Source organism: Podarcis muralis, chromosome 2 (assembly GCF_964188315.1).
Source record: "Podarcis muralis chromosome 2, rPodMur119.hap1.1, whole genome shotgun sequence".
NCBI classification, from domain to species: Eukaryota; Metazoa; Chordata; class Lepidosauria; order Squamata; family Lacertidae; genus Podarcis; species Podarcis muralis.
In genome coordinates, this window is record NC_135656.1 from 58,073,236 (window position 1) to 58,091,181 (window position 17,946).

At 38.4% G+C, this 17,946-nt stretch overlaps 1 protein-coding gene across 3 annotated transcripts in view; it reads left to right on the forward strand.

Annotated features, from left to right (window-relative positions):
- The window catches only part of PCBD2 (pterin-4 alpha-carbinolamine dehydratase 2), a 33,093-nt gene extending 15,278 nt beyond the window's left edge, over positions 1 to 17,815 (forward strand). For 2 of the 3 annotated variants that reach the window (XM_028718077.2, XM_028718080.2), the window contains exons 3-4: positions 14,797 to 14,877; positions 16,776 to 17,815. In XM_028718077.2, coding sequence (XP_028573910.1) covers positions 14,797 to 14,877; positions 16,776 to 16,871 — 177 coding nt within the window. In that variant the 3' untranslated portion in view covers positions 16,872 to 17,815. Of the gene's footprint in view, positions 1 to 13,588; positions 13,650 to 14,339; positions 14,373 to 14,796; positions 14,878 to 16,775 lie in introns of those variants that run through there. The other variant, XM_028718078.2, reaches the window with a different exon arrangement.
- Positions 17,816 to 17,946: the final 131 nt, after the last annotated feature.

Below are 17,946 nucleotides of genomic sequence, written 5' to 3' on the forward strand. Positions count from 1 at the left end.
GTGCCATTGTAAACGGCAACATGCTTATGGAAGAGAAATTAGCACTGTTGCCATATCTTATTTTCCACCACATTTATCATTATTTAGGAAGTTGGGCTCTCTTAACTCTCTTCATTCATTCTGCCTTTTTACTATGGGGTTGGTAAACCAATTTTTTGGGGTACAATTTGTCAGAAGACATCCAATTAGGTTGTTGCCTTTGTATTCCATTGTGTCATAAAGGCAGTGATGGCTCACACAGGAATCAGAGCTCACCTCTGTTTTGGTAGGGAGCAGTTGTTAGTCCTGTGAGTGCTTGGTTGGGGGGGCGGAATTCTGCCCAAATGCCAAGTATTATTTTGTTCATGTTTAGCTACTGCAAGCTTTAATGCCCAAATAATAAATTGTCAGTATCAGGAGGCACAGCTATTGCTAATAATTAAACCATTGCAGATGTGTTTGGGGACCATTTGACTGTGTTTTTAGAATGAGAATGGCAATTTGATTGGGCACAGAAAATGCCATGTTGAACTATGAAGGATAGAAATTGAGAAACGGTGGCTGGGGCTATTATAGTCTGTCTTCTATGAACTGCCCAAAAGAGCTAGTGTGCTGTGCTGATAAAAATGGGATTCTAGCTGCACATAGGAATATAGGAAGCTGCCTTATACTAAGTCAGACCACTGGCCAATCTAGTTCAGTGTTGCCTACACTGTCTGGCAGTGACTTTCCCAGAACTTCAGGTAGGAGGTATTCCCAGCCCTACCTGGAGATGTCAGGAACTGAACCTGGAAAACTTTCTGCCACTAAGGTAGATGCGGTTGCCCTTCCCCACATTTCTGGCGTGGTGCATATTATTATCGGTAAGATTTAGCTGTGGCTTTTCTTTAAGTGGTGTTGTGAGGTTATTTAACTTGTTACAAGTGAATAATCAACACTATGATTCTGTTATTCTTCTGTGAAATAATATACCCATCACTTCCTCCAAGAACCTCAGAGTGATGCTTGCACTCATAAAAGACCTGTATGTTAGGTTACGTTGAGAGATAGTGACTTGCCCCAAAGCTTCAAGCCTGCGTAGGGATTTGAACCTGTGGTTTTCATGTCCAAGCCCAACAGTCTGCACCACGTGTGTGTGTGTGTGTGTGTGTGTGTGTGTGTGTGTGTTCTCTCTCTTTCTCTTGAATGGAGATGCTCTTCTAGAATTTACTGTGATTATTGCAATACAGGTTTAGGTATGTTAATCCTGGCCTATCCAAAATAAATAGAGCCAGGAAGTTCCATACAGTTTGGCTCTTATGAAAACAAATCTTTTGAAAGTAGTATAGATTTATTAACTATTATATGCTATAATAATTATTCTACAGTGAATCTTAAGTATGTGTGAAAACACTGGCCGTAATCCAAACAACTGTGTGACTGTCTTAGCTTCTCAGAGAGACTTTACACTTTTTAAAACTTTTTTTTAAAAAATCCTGGCGCTTTTAAGAAGCAGTGTAGTTTAGTTGGAGTGTTGCACTAGGACTGGGGAGTCCCAGTTTTAAATCCTGACTCTACCATGAAGCTTATTGGGTTAATTTGTGCCGGTAATTCTCTCATACGCTGATAGGTTTGGTGTGAGGATAAAATCGAGAGGACAACTATATATATATTGCATTTACCTTCTTGGATAAAAGATGTGTTGTAAATGTAAGAAACAAAAATTAATTGAATGGCAGCCCTCACCTCGTGTCTCCTGCTGATTTTGAAACTTTATGGTTGTTTGAAGGAAAGAGGATAAAAACACCACTAGATATCTCAAGGCATAGTGGCAATTGTCTTTGTCAGCTAATTTGAAAGGATGAAAAGAGATGTATTTATAGATAATGAATTAAATGTTCTGGTTTTAACATAGACATTTATTTTATAGCCCATCTTTCAGTGTATAACAGGGCCACAAGATTAGCTGTACCGAATCCAGAAGTTTCACATAGTTACTAGCTTTGTGAATTCATGATTCCTCATTACGTTCAAAAGGAGAGGAACATATGGTTGGGTCAACTGCAGAAGGAAGGCAGCTATTTATTCTTAATTTGAGCTGCCGAATACTTGTAAGATGACTTGATTAACTAAAATTTGGAGTTCTGCCATGTCTGAAAAACCCATCACTATTCATTCAATCTGTACCATGTATTGTTTTCAGCTGCAAGTTTTCAGTTGTGCAAGTCTTTAGCTTTGCATCGCCTCCGTCTTCCAACAAGATCTCAGCTGGACATTCATTTTTAAAATGTTAATAAACATTTTGTCTTGTAGATTTCATGAACACTTTTGGATAAATATTTGGTGTCTTGGATGTAATATTTAGTGCAGAGGTTACATCTATCCAAATCTCTTTAACAGCCTTCACCTACTTTGAAATTGCGGCCGTGAACAAGTTCATAAAAATTGTGTGTTCTTTTCGTTCTTTCTAAAAGCATTAAAAAAAATTATACTCTATAATTAAAATCGACTCTGGCTGGTAAAAAGGTATAAAGGGGGTGGGAGAGAAAAACTACAATTATACCTATTTTAAAAATTAACCATTACTTGCCAAAAGAACATCAAACCCACTTAGCGGACATCCGTTAATCCAGTGGTTAGCTGTTTCAGGCTTTAATGCACACTGTTTTACACGTTAACGGTTTTGAAGTTCCAGGCCAAGGCTGACCTTTCACATCTGCTCCTTTCACAGTAGGAATCTCCACTTACTGCTTCCTGTCAGAGTGGATTACAATGACAAAGTGCAGAGCTTGTGCTGGCTGCAATTTCGTTTTTGATCAGAATTATTTCTTTCACAAACAATCACATTTGCTAAAATGTTACATCTGCTCTGAAAAACCACTGGCAGCTCCACAGTTTATCAGTTGGGATCAAGTACAGTTTTTCATTTTTGTCTTTTCATAAAGCTGTAAATCAGCCTTACTTGCTGGGCCTCTATTTTTAGTTTTTTCCTCTGCTCTCGCTGTTTTGGAATTTTTGTTCTGGCTGGGCCAAGAAAGTTAACTGGTCAGTGCATTAAAGTAGCATGAATGTGTCTAAAATTCTAGATGTACAGGTGATTCCCCCCCCCCCCTTTAGAAACTGAGAATTTCAATTCAGAGTTTCATTGTTGAATCTAGATCTTACAAGGTGTTGGTGAACCTACATTAACTTGATTTTTGTGTTTAGCAAACTCTGACATTGTTTGATTGACGAAAGTTTCTTGTAATACAGTATTTTGAATGGTAAAAGGCAAGGTAGGGGTTATTTTCTTGTGATTTGGTTTTATTTTCTTGATGAAGATGGCAGTAGAAGAAGTGAATTAGAGTAGATTCTTCATGCAAAGGACCATCTTCTGGATTTATATTACACATACCATTTTGTGTGTGTGTATAAAGGATTTATCTATCAATTTATTGCATTTCAGTAAGCATGTATGTTGCAGAATCTCAATGAAGATGTCTTTTTGAGATTCCTAAAAAGAAAAGAAAAAAGCAGTTTCTCTTAAGTGTGTACAAGCAAGTTCAAACTAACTGCTGGCTTAGATAGAGACTGTCATCTTTATTTTCCTCTTCATCAGAAAGGACAAAAGAAGAAATGCTGCAACATGGTGGAATACATGGTACTTTTTAAGGGTCACAATTCAGGGGCAGTGAACTTGATTAGCAGTGCAATTCTAGTCATGTCTACACAGAAGTAAGTCCCATTGAACTTACTTCAAGATAAGTGAGTATAGGATTATAGTCTAATGATTTAGTTGACTAATCAAACCCGTTGAAATTTGCAACCATAATAAAATCAAAGCAGGCTTCTTCATTGCCATTCTTCCGGTATAATTCAGACATTTTACCTAACCCTTAATAACAGTTTTATAATCCGGCACGCCTTTTCTTACGCACACGCATAACACATTGTTTTAAGTGCTAAAAGCAGAAGATAGGCCTTGGTATATGTTCAGTGTATAAAAAATTTCCATTAAACAATTTAAACCTCTCTCTCGTAAAAAGGAAACTGCATAATGAAAGCTGGCTAGGTATAATTTTCACGTTTCCTTCTTCCTTATTTTAGCTTGGATCCAAAGTCTCCTTTATATTAAGACATAAAATATGGAAAATTGTCATTTGTGCACAGACATTAAAAACATTGTTCACAAACCAGTCTCTGGGATTTTCATTTGGCACAGGGAGTCTGGAGGATTCTACACTCTCAAATGAATCGAGTGCTAATTGCCATGAACACTTACATGCAGCTCCCAAGGGCCAGTGTGCCAGATTTATGCTATCTCTGGTACAGGAGTGACACACCTCCATACTTCTCAGCAGGGGATGCTGCCATCTAGGCTGGTTCTTCTATGTAATTCTGAATGGATTGTCTGGAGGATCTAGGCCAGAGTGGGCTTGTGTATGAGGGGGGTCCATACCGGCAGGTGTCCTACAGTTCTCCCTTGTAGTCTTGTACTCCTCAGGCTGCCTCTGAACCAGATCGAAAGTTGAGGTAGGCTTCAAGTCTGACACTAACTGTTGCTTTATATAATATTACTGTCAATTTCAAATTAGTTTTAAAGTATAAATGATAATGCTGTTTCATTGACGTTGATTTATGTTGGAAAGCAGATGAATAAATTGGTCGGATAATGGTCATTTATTTATTCGTGTTTAGAGTAATGATTTCCAAGGCAATCTTTAGCCATGCGTATTCTTTTCTTTTTTTTTAGTCCTTGATTTTAAGTAAAAAGAAAATATTACTTTGCGATATTTGTGAGCTGTAAACCAGTAGGAGACCAGCCACTGGGCTCTTACCTTCAAGAAGGCATGTTTTGCATATGCTGTCAGTGCTACTAATTTTTCAAAAAACCATTTATTTAGTAATGGGAGAACTCCTTTCGATTTGAAATTGGCCTTGCTTTGTTTCTTTCAGAGACCCAGAATTGCCATTAGGAGCTCAGTGAGGCCACCTGCGAGCTGCTTGGAACCTTCCACTGTGGGCTCCAGAGCCCTGCCCTAACACTCCCTTCTACTCTCCCAAAATTGTCTGGCGGCAGTGGCAGCAGACAGGAGGCTTCTATGTAAGGAAATACGTTTAACCTCGGAGGGTGTTCCAGGGGGCGTAGGGTTTTTTGGATCTCCCTTCTCCAAGGGCAGGGACAGAGGCCTTGGAGAGGAGGATCTGACTCCCTGTGCCTGCTCTGTGAGGATGGAGGAAGTTCTGCAGTTGGTGCTCCTCCATCAGTGTGGGCCAAAAGGAGGCCTGCCAGTGTGTTGGTTGACCTCTGAATAGAGTAGGAGCTGCGCCAGCCCTCACTTTACAATAGAGGATAGGAAAATACCCCTCCCCTTTTTCTTTTAAGCTTGAACAGGACAAAAAAGAAAGAGGAGAATTGTACCCTACACATCTCCCACTCTTCTGGGGAAGGGCCGTAACTCAGAGGCAAATGGAGAAAGTCTCCAGGTAGGACTGTGAATGTCCCCTGTTTGAAACCCTGCAGCCCCTGCCAGTCTCTGTAGACAATACTGAGCTAGATGGACCAATTGGTTGGCTTGGTGAAAGGTTCCTGTGTTACTGTCCTAATTCTGGCAGAGCATAGGAAAAGGGGAACATACACGTCCTGTTCTTCTCCCACCCTCTTTGGATTTCTTTGCTCATAAATGCATGAATTTCTGTGTGGATACTTCTTTCTTGTTTTAGGATCTTTGTTGCCATACACCATTGTGCTTTCATGCCCTCCTTTGTGGGGAAGGGGCATTTCTGTGAGCAAGATGCTTGGCTTTATAATCTTACTGCACTTTTCCTTCAGTTTACAATCTCAGACATGCTCTGCTTGACACAGGTGTGAAGTTTGCTGTGTAATATTCAGAAATTGCAGGTGAATAGAAATTATGTGAGCTAACAGTTTAAAAGTACATATTCTAATCAGAACGACTTTAAGAAGGGCCCGAAATGTCTAGTTTTCTTTGAGAGGTGCAATAAGGTAGTACTTTGAGTGTGTTTGAGCAAATGAACCTTCTGTCCTTTTGAATTGTACACAGAGACTTTATTATTTAAAGCCAATGATTGCTTTAGCAGGTGTTTTGCTGCTAGAGCTTATAGAATAACAGAATATTTTGGCTGAGTGCTGGAAGTCCATTTACTTAAAACAAAGAACAAAACACTCCATGACCACACAGGCATATTTCCTAATACAAGTGACATCTTTTCTCCCACCCCGCTGCTTGTTGAGCACAAAGCATGATAACTAACCAGGGGAAAGAAGATGGTAGTGGGATGTCAGCTGGTAAGTGATATTTACCCTGTGGTAACACATGGAACATCTTACATCCTTTCTTCTTTGCTGTTTCCTCCGACACACTTTTTTTTTTTTTTGACAATACTACAAATAAAAAGCAATAAAAAGAAAAACATCACTTTCAAACCTTTTTGTGAAGCTGGAGAATGCTGTAAAAACTTGTGTTATGTTATGAAGAAATATAACTCTCCCCCCCCCCCCAGTATGGCTTTATAAAGCAGCATCTGTGCAAGTATGTTTAACGATCAAGGCTCCTACCTGTTTAGCATGATTTCTGAGTCTCTTTGCCAGAAATGTGGGCGAGGGTCCAAATAGCTACTTTCTGCTCACTTAAAAGCTTGTGCGTGGAACTTTCAATCCCACCCTCCCAAACAGCTGACCTTCATGCTATATCAAAATGGTTTTTTAGAAATTCCCTTCAGATCAAAGGCAGTTTGTCATTTGGCATTGGACAGGGTGTGGGGAAGGAATGTTGTTTGAGAGAAACAAATTTGAGACCCTCTGGGCTCTGTTGCATGGTTCATTGGATCTTGGCTATAGAATCCAAGTTTGCCTCTTAGCTGAATTTTGTTCATGCTTTATAATTGCAAGTTGCTTTTGAATGTACATTTATTGTTACTTATTTTATTTATTGTTACTTTATTCATTTATTTCACAGAATTTAATACACCACTTGATTGTGTAAAAGACCTCAAAGCTGGGCATTTGCATAGTTATGTAAGAAGTGAATGCATATTGAGTCAGTGGAAATCAGGGTTCACTTGTGGAATTTGACCATGCAAAAATAGGTCACACTAAAGGAGAGTGTGGGCTTAATTGTTGCTAGTTATTTCTTTATCAATAAGAGAATCGAAAACCTCCCTTTTGACCTGAAAAAACCTCCAAGATAGGACACAGTAATAAAAAACATAATGGTAAAATATTCTTAAACTCTTAGTTCCTCACTACTGTAACGTAGTATAAGGGCCGCTCATTTGCATACCTACTTAATATCAGTGGTGTGTAAATCATACATTTCCACCTGTTTTCCGACCAGTTTCTCCCACTCCTTTGCTCGCTGCTGGACCTAGTCTTTACCTCTATTTATTTGGGAAATACATAGCTTCTAAAACTACTTAAGAATTAAAGTGTACTGATTTAAACTAATCTTTTCTCTATATATCTCCTACCCACTCTTGCAGCTCTTGACGTTGTGCTAATACCTGCATGTGAAAATACTGTGTAACTGGCCATTACTTTTACCCACAGTTCGATTTGGCTGCATTTATTCTTCATGTCCTGAAAATTAGCAAATCATATGACAATAAACAGAAATGCCCTCAGTGAAGAGAGAGGGGGAAGCTGTTGTTTATCTGGTCAGGTGGTTTAGATTAGCAGTGGTGCTGGTCTGTATTATGTTACTTTAAATCATGGTGTCCCAACAGGACATAAATTATGAAGATTGTTACAGTATGTTTCATCCAATGTAAGATCAACAAATAGGAATAATTTTATAGGAAAATCACAGCATTTTGGCAGGACAGTTGTTAAAGAATTTGCTATAACGTGAAGTTTTGTTCACATTATTTGTTAATATGTAAAACATTGTTTGAATAACATACTTAGTGTAAACAGTCTAAATATCAAAGGCAAGAATGGCTTTTACAAGATTACACAGAGTGGCAAACTACTTAAAATAGATCAGTGTTTGTGCTTTTGCTGTCAAAATGTTTGATATAGAGCTGGCTAGCTAGTTTCTTCACCAGCATAATTGTAAACAAGTGTGGAAGCTATGGAGTAGTCTACAATTCTAGTAAAAAGGGCAAAGCCCCATATATTTTCTTTAAAGTTCTTCTAATTTTCTTAGAAAAATACAGAGTTGAGGTGTAGAGCTCAGTATCTGAACACTGGTCTCTAACCTGCCCTTGAGCATAAAAAGAACAAAGCCTCTGTTTCATATGAATAAGTTGTGATGAGGGAGATACCAGAAGTTATGTAGGTTCCAATGTGGCATGCCTTGTTTTTTGCCCTACTGGAAGAATCTAAATTTGGAGCCCAACATGAATTAGTTTGCAAATGAAGTGAAAGTTGCATGTTGATGCCATACAGCTATAACTGTACTTTTGTATTTTTCAGAAGTGCAAACATTCTGATTTTTATTTTCATGAATGCCCTGACACCCCCCCACCCCCTCCTAGGATGTGGGAGGCTCCTAGAGGAGGCTGGTTATCCAGACTCTTGCAGTTTCCCTCTTTCTTCAGTGTTGCTAGGGCAAGCAGGCAGCATGTCTCTCCAAATATGATGTTATATATAGAATCAACTCTGTGTATATAAATGTAAACCAAGGTAACCCAGTAGGAGTCATTTGCAGAGAAAAGAGGAATCAATCATAACTGAGTGTAATTTTTAGGAAGTGTCAATATATCACAGTTCGTTTAAACAAATTTCGGATTCATCTTCATTGTGATGAAACTTTCTTGGTATGATGGATCTGATATCAGAAAAAGGAAACCCAAGGATTAAACAGTGTATGAAATCCTCTCACATCCTCTGTTTGTGGATAGACAACTCTAGGGATGCTTGTTGCCTTCATGCCCTGATTGTGATAAATATTTGGTTGGCCACTGTTCAGAACAAAATGCTGGTTTAGCTGGTCATTTGTTCTGATCCAGCAAGGAGTTCCTATATGTGGGAAGTGGCGTGCAATGTTGATGAGTGGCATTGAAGCACGTAACTTGGATTTGCTGATAAATTATTTGTAGAAAGTAGAATGGAGACCTATATAACACATCTATTCCCGATCCATTTTATACTCAGTTACTTAGAAAACTGTCGTATTGATTTTGGCTGTGTGTGTTGGACATAGTAATTGTCATTGGCACAAGAAGAGAATATTATGAAGCTAGTCAAAGCTAAGTAAAAGATAATTAGGAAGTGTATAGCTTTCTAAACATAGCATGGCCTTCAGTAATTTTGTTCCATTTCCCAAAGAAATTGTATGAATCCTTAGAAGTGAATAGTATGCATATGTGTTGCAAAATGGGACCAGAATAATGGTTTGCTGCAGTAATGTTATAGGATGTGTACTGCAGAAATCGTTTTACGACATAAAAACAAACATAGAACCATAGAGTTGTAGAGTTGTAAGGGTAATCTACCTACATGTCAAGAAATGCTTATCAAGCTTGGTAATGTATCCGAGCAATACGAAAGGCTGTGGTGGACTTATGTGTCAATATTGCCCTTGCTTGCACCCAAACTAGGGCTAAAGATGAATGAGGAAGTGTGCTGGTGCATAGATAGAAAATCACATCCACTTCATTTCTCTTACCTGGAGCAAAGTAATGGTAATTCAGGGCTCATAATTTGCCTTGTCCAAATAAACCATGAGTGTTAAGCCAATAACAAACCTTGGCTTTATATCATTGTTTGGAGTGAAACAAACTGAGTTTGCATGTAAAACTAATCCAAACAACCCATAGCACTTTACATTGCTTGGATAAATTGCTTAATAAGTTTTATAAACATCTTTCCAAAATCATTGGCTTGGATCCCAAGAACCAGGTGGATGGAGAAAATGCATAAGAGTTGTTCTGCAAGCTAGAGGAGTAGAGGAGTATGACTTGTAGTATACTACCACAATGTCCTGGGAATTGCTTTACAGTATGAGAAAAATGGTGAATAGAGGAGGTGTAGGCTGTAGTATATAAAATATAGTGAGCTATAGAAGGCCTTGAGAAAAACCTTGTGGCAATTTTGTGCAGAATGACTTGTCTTCTGTTAGGTTGGAAGAGGTTTTTCTGCTAGCATCTTTGGAGCCATTGAGTTTTTAAAAGTATTGAAATGGTTTTATTTCCTGATCTAAGAGTGAGTAATAACAAATTACCCCAGACACAGTGTCCACAATGATGTCATCAAATGCAGACTGCATAAAAACATTGCCACAGCATATGGATGTTGTATGCTTCATATATCTGGCCCATATAAAAACAGTTTTCTGGCATCCCCCGATTGCTTTTCTTAGAGTATGTTCTTTATGAGAAAGCAAGTCCTGTTGAGTTCAACACAACATATTTAGGATCCCACATTTATGGAACTACCTGTATTTCCCATAACAAAGGAATTTGCTGTCATTTCAGAGAAGTTTCAGCTCAGTTTTATTGGGAATACTAGATTATCAAGGCCATCTTTTTGTAAATGCAGATTATTGCTTATTGTTTTTAAGGATTCATTTCTAGCTGCTTACTTAATTTTTTTTTCTTCTTAAAGATGTGATAGAACATTTTAATGCCTGTATTTTTGTGCTTGTGTTTTAAAAACAAAACACTTTAGAATAATTCTAGCCAAATCACTGTCGTTATCATGACCAGAAGTATGATGTTGGAGTGTGATGGAACTGGCTATTTATTTATCTGACTTTTCAAGGCACAAAGCCTTCTCAAAGCTGCTTTCTGATAAACAAGTATCTAACCCTCTTCCAGAATCAAGAAGTGGCACCCAATTGTGATATGGGAAGGAGGGGGGAATTGTAATGTAGGCTGCAATGTTTGTTACACCACTTAATTACAGTAGTAAGCAGTGCACACCTATTTCCTAAATATAAATGAATGAATATGCTAACCCCATTCAGGTATCAGGTCTACTGATGTTTAGGGCTTGTGCACTGCATATGCTATATAAAAAAATTCGGTTTTGTGTAATGTGTCATAGTTTCCTGGAGTTGTAACTAAAAAAACCTAGTTGGAGCATGTTGAGGATGATGAGAAATTCTCTGTGAAAAATCTGACATATCAGACATTTGTATCTGAACATACCTCATATTGGCTTCCTTAGAAAGGCATGGAGTGCATTTACTGAGAGAGACAAGAACTTTTCTCCCTGTCCTCTTTATCCTTTGGGCCAGTTCTGTTGATAAGGTGTGGAGTTGAAATCCTGGACTATTGTATATTGCTTTGGGAAACAAATAATAAATTAAACACACACACACACACACACACACACACACACACACACACCCTCTTCTTCATCCTAGCAAGTGCCAGATCACAGTAGAAGCCAATGACCTTTCATGGCTTTTCCACTTACCTCATGGATGACATGAGTCTGCATGATTCTGCACACTTCTAGTCTTCCTGGCCCAAGGTTTGGGATGTGTATGAGTAGTTTGCTCAAACGTTTCTACCTTGGCTTCATTTTACCTATTTTTTAGGAAGTTTTAGCTTGGTTCCTTCCTTCCTTCCTTCCTTCCTTATTTATTTTTTAAACTATTTTTATATTGCCTTTCATCCCTAACAAACCTTTTCAGGGTTTATTTTTCACTTTCAATAAGTGGGATAAGGAGACACCTTGGCCTTAAAAGGGCTCTCACTATTAAAAGAATCACAGTGCTAATTTTTGTTTTCCACTGAGTTGCTTTTTAAAACTGATGAATGATTTAAAAATCTGGATATGAAAATACTCCCATTGTGGTAAACTAGAATACTTATGGTGCTGAAATGAAGGTCAAGGCCATGGTGGTATTTTTCTGAAAAAACAAAACACTTTCCAACATGAAGCGGCTTGCTGGCAAACAAAACTCACCAAAACGAATCTGAGACTACTGCCATATCACGTATGCTTGACCATGATCTTGGCTCGCAGACTGCTTAATAATATTCATTCTTTTAAATTAAAGTTGAAGAAGTGCAGACTCCAGCTCAAATTAAGATTGGCCGTGATGCCGGAATCTGGTAATTACTTTAATTGATCACCAGATAGTTTCCTTGATCACCAATTACACCCAATTACTGATTATGTTTCAAGACGTGAAGAAATGTCCAAACTGATTATGTAATAATGTTTTCATATATAATCAATCCTAAATAGCTTCTCCCTCCACTGCCAATTGTATTTTATAAAAGGAAGGTTACAGGCCTACAGATACAAAAGGTGATCCATAAACAATAAAGTTCTAATTTCATTTAATTAGCAAGGGAAGTATTTAGGGGGCTTAATGGAGATTGCTCTGCTGAAATTACTTCAACAGACCTGCTTCTCATTTTCATGGTACAAAATGTATGCAATAGGGGGATGGCTGTACGTGTTTAAAATGGACTGTAACCAAGATTTGTGCCTCTTGCACGTCCATGTAAACCTGATCAGAAGACTTCAATACTCCATGCTACATATGTGCAAATCAACAGTCCTTACAAGAGGGACAAATCATTTACTTAAAATGTGCCATGTAACCTTTGAAGCCCAAGAGGTCTTACAAATGCACTTCAAGTTGATTAATATTACTTTTTTTATTTGAATGAGACTTGCCTGTGCTTAACATTCCCTAGATTATGTCCGGTAAAGTTTAGCCTACATTCTAATGGCTGAATTATTCCCTATGGGATGGCTGCCAACTAACATTTACCCTCTGATTTGCTTGCCCTGGCCTGCTTATAAAAACATAGGAAGTTGACCATATACAACAGCCAGCCATATGTTGAAGAAAGCAAATATTAAATTGTACAATTGGTATTTAAACATAGTTATGGAAGCCTTTTGCATAAATTACTGCTGAGCGCTTACATTATTCACAAAGGTTTCAAAACTGCTTTTTACAAAGTTTTGAAAACATTACCATTTAGTGCAAGTGAAATAAAGGCTGCACTTCTGTTCACGTTTACTGGAAAACACGTCCTGTAGAACTGAGTGGCGCTTAAATTCGGGTAAACATGGATAGGTTGAGGCTGCGACGAAACAAGACTGTCAAGGAAACCCGTATTGGAACGCTCCTGACCGTTTCAATTGCTGACAGTTTGGTGATTTGTAAATGAAAAACTTCATTGGAATAATTTGCCCTGATTGTAATGACTGCATTCATCTTGCTGACAAAATGGTTTGCAAAGCCATACTTCATTCAGTCACCAGTGGCGGAGGGGGAAAAAAATACTGGAACTATTACCGACCATTATGCTGTTTCTTGATTATATGTGTGTTCAAAATTGCTGCTGTAGGATTTGACATATTTCTATGCAGGCCCTTTTGTAATGAGATTTCAGTTAGATTTATGGTTAGATAGTAAATTTATAAAGATATATTTTTAAAGAACCTATTTAATACATCATAGATAAATTTCTTTTAAAATAATCTTTACACTAGGTTATTAGTAGTACTTTTGACTTCAGTATTGGAAGTCAAGTTTTACAGAGTTAGATTCACACAAAGCCAAACTGGTGTAGCCTAGCAGATAAGAGTTTGTGTACGGAAGCATCTGACTCAAATCTCACAACAGCCACAAACTCACTAGGTGGTCAATAAGCCAAATAATATTGTCTTTGTTTCCCTGCTACCAGCAACAGCAGCAGCAGTACTAGTAGTAGTAGTAGTAGTAGTAGTAGTAATGCTCTACTTTTATAGAGCTTTTGTAAGAATCGCTGAGGTAATGTATCAAACCAAATCATTGCACACATAAAATGAAATTTTCCCTCCCTCCCCCTGCATGCTCCCCTCCAACCGTTCTCAGATATTCTCCAGAGGGTTGGGCGGATCCCCCAGAGCAGATTGTTCCAGGCGAAGTTCCATTGCTCTTGCAGAACTTGTTCTGTGTGCAAAAGAATTTCATTATCTACAACACAATCCATTTGAAGCACTTTGAATGCAACCCCTAAAGTATATTTCCTATGTTCAGTGTTAGTCATACTCAGTGTAAACTCATTGAAATTAATGGTCTTAAGCTAATCATGTCCATTAGTTTCAATGGGTTTACTCTAAGTATAACTAATGTTGGATGCAACTTGAGAATTTTTTTATTATTATATGGATGGGCTTGATATGTTTTTCCACCTCACCGTCAAATATTGTATGGCCATTGAGAATTAATTATCAGCCAACACTTCTATTCCGCAAGTGAAGTTATGCTGGGTTTTGTTTGCATTGGAACCATTGCAGGCCTTTTTTCAGCATCTTTCTTGTTTTGTAGTTGCCCTTCCTTTCTACTATTCTTGCACAAGTTAAAAGTGGCCAATGTATGAAAACAAAAAAAGCAGACATGATAGGAGTGTATAAAATTATGCATGGCATGGGGGAAAGTGGATTGTGAAAATATTTTCTCCCTCTCTTGTAAGACTAGAACTTGTGGAGATCCAGTGAAGATTCAGGACAGGTAAAAGAAAAGATTTCTTCATTCAGTGCACAGTTAATCTATGCAGGCCCATTGCCGCAGGAGACAGTGATGGTCACCAACTTAGATGGCTTGAAAAGATTAGACACACTTATAAGGCTATCCATGCCTATCATCCACAGTGGCTACACTGTGCCTCCACAGTTGGAGGCAGTATGCTGAAAGCCTCAGGACAGAAGAATGTTGTTGCAGTCAGGTCATAACTTTGGGCTTCCCACTGGCATCTGGTTGGCCACTGTGAGAACAGGATCCTGGACAAGATGGACCACTGGCCTGATCCAGCAAGGCTATTTTTACAACTGTTTTTTTAATGCAGGGTTGTTGTTTTTTTAAAGTTTTCCCACAAGGAGGGAAACATCAACAAAGCATATAATACCTTTAAATATTTTTCTTCTTCTTAACACAGGCTTTTGGCTTTATGACTCGTGTTGCTCTTCAGGCCGAGAAGATGAATCACCACCCTGAGTGGTTTAATGTATACAATAAGGTAATGAACTGCAGCATAATATACTTGTTTTCATTGGCTGGTCATCCTTGAAAAACAGCCTGGAAATGTGAGTAGAGAATCTTGGCCTTATTTGTTGTTTCTGCTATCCTACACTTGCTCTCACCTTCCTGAAAGGTGCTTCCTCCATTCACAACAGAGTATTTCAGAGTCTTGCATGCTTCTGTTAACCTCCCAGCAGCGAGACTATATTTCACTGATTTTAAGGTGTCAGTACTTCTAGGGCTGCTTGAGAGATATTAACTCCATGTTTATAAAAATCATGTATGGCACACTGAGGAAGACATTTGTGTAAATGTATTAAGTATCTAATGCTGGAAACAGATGGTGGCTTTAAGAGCTGGATGTTTGAGACCTTTCCCACCCATAACATACATCAGGAGTGAGGAGCCTGTGAGTTTCCTGATGTTGGATGGTGCTTCCCATTGTCCCTGACCATTGGCTGTGTTGCTGGGGCTGCTAAGAATTGAAGACCAACCACATCAGGAGTGCCATAGATACCTCACTCAAGTTGTACAGACCTATTTCCTTGGTCTCACTGTTACTTTGGGTCAGACAGGTTGTGCAGCTTTTTTAAAAAACTGAAGAAAGCAACTCAATACCTGTTTTGCCATACATGAGTTTAGGATGACCCTACAACACACCATGAGCTGCAATCCATCTTCCAAAGTAGATCTCTAAATTGGTCTCTCTTTAAACCTCTTAAAAATAAAAGAAAATTAAGACCTCTTTACTTTTAAATTTTCCAAATCTAATGACAAATTAAGAAATCAGAAATTCAGACTCTTAGGATATTAGAATCACAATTAGTATCTTTATTAAATTTGCCCAGGGCAACCCAAAGCAACTTACAACCAAAACATGCCTCTTAGCTCTGAAGTGTGGGATAGGAAACTTGTGAAGGGGGCAGGAATCTGTGAGAAAGCAACTTGAAATGAAAGTCTCCGAGAAGGATCTTAAACTTACGTGCTTATGATTTGGGCATTATAAATGCTGTTTGCTAAGTGTTCACATTGCACTGTGAGAAAGGTTTGCTTGCAGATAAACATAACCCATTTAAAACCAAATCTAAGGGTGACTTGTATGAGTGCAATATGCACAGCATCATTTCTGATAATAACAGACTCCTATATTTGTATTGAAAATTGATAATCAGTAGTACTGGAAAGCAAGAAGTCTGAGTTAAACATGTTTCCAGCACAGTTTTCATATCTGAGAGTTAGACAAAAATCGTATAGACTTAAGAGGCTCTATCACTTACCTCCCTCCACTTTTTTTTTTGGCTAACAGAAATTTAGCAAAGTAGCATGTAGCATTCCATTCTGGAGGTGTCAATAATTCCTTGCAGGCAGCTGTATTTTACCATTAAAGAACCAATCTTGTTTGTTTTCCCTTTCAGGGCTGATCTGCAAAGTATTGCCAGCACTTCACCGTTAGGATTCTGGTTTGAGTCGCACAACTTAGCATTTGCAGTTGAGTCAATGACTTGATTTCCTTCTGAAATCAATCTGTGCAACTCTCCCCCCCCCCCAAACTGAGTAACTTAATTGGACACCTCTTTCTGGAAGAAGCCCAAGAATCCTAACCCTAAAGTGTTCTCTGTGCTCTGCGCTGGAGCTCTCTTTGGTTAGTCTCCAAGTTCTCTCAAGGCTGCTCACCTGACAGCTGTGTTATGTGATGCCTTTTTATTTGAAAAAGCCGTGCCATTCCAATTTACAATCAGACAGGTCTTTTTTTATTTATTTAAACCAACTGTTTGTAAATATACAAATCAAGATGTGTGTAAAAGAGTTTCAGGCTGAATCCGGATCTGGTCAGTCTGCATTAGACCACATGGGCTGGCGAATTATATATATTTTCTTCTTCTCTTGTTAAAACAGGTCCAGATAACTCTCATTTCCCATGACTGCGGTGGACTGACGAAGCGAGATGTCAAGCTGGCTCAGTTTATTGACAAAGCTGCTGCATCTGTCTAACAAATGAATGCCGAAATCATCACAAAATAGCATTTCCTTCAAAATATTTTTCTTTGCATTGTTATGAGACGCTTGTTCAGTTCTCTCTCTCTCTCTCTCTCTCTCTCTCTCTCTCTCTCTTTCTCTCTCTCTTTCTTTCTTTTTGAAAATTGATTTCAAATTTCTCCATTGCTTCCGGGGCTGAAGAGTAAGGAAAGAGAGATTCCTTAGGCATATCCTCATATCCTGTAATGGAGAAGACACAGATCAACCTGAGAATTGCAGCCCAAAGTTCTGATACTGCATTGAATGGTGATAAGCATTATTTGTAACCACAGCTTTTGCTTGATAACTGACCTGTAGTAACTTGCGCATCAAGGGCTGAGAGATTAAAAGGCCCTTTGCAATTTCTATGGAAATCCTGATGCTTTTCAGGCTCACCCATTTCACACTGTAGCTCCTCATGACACCTCCCTCACCCCACCAAAAGGAAGACTCACCATCCTCATGCATGGGACTGTTGGATACCAGCAATTACACATGACCTAATTCTGTGCTCAAAGGTCACGTTGCATTCTCGAAAATCATAATGGTTTATGGACTAAAAGAATTGTCGCCACAATCCAGTTAGGGTTAAGTTCCTTTAAGTCACATTGATTGCATCTTTTTGCCCAATGTGGGACTTGAACCCACCACCCTGAGATTAAGAGTCTCATGCTATGCTGGCAGAGTTTGGAAGTGTGTCCCACCTTGTTCATTGGGGCTTACTCCCTGGATGGGACTGCAGTCTGAGATGACTTTCTTAAAAGACCTGTTAGGTATTTAAGGCATTTGTGTGGTTTTTAAGCAGGGCATTGTAGTAAAATATTTTTCAGTGAGGGGAAAAACAACAGAAAAAAAACTTGTGTTATGAGAGGCAAAAATCATGTGAACATTTGGAATGAGTAAATGGAGTTCTTCTGTAATTTGTTTCTGTGTAATTTTTATTCTGTATCATTGTGATAGTAACAAAGTGCTTTAGCATAAACCGTATATTCTTATTGGAAATTCTTGGATTTATAATGTTCATCTTTATATATGTCCGCCTAAAACAAAT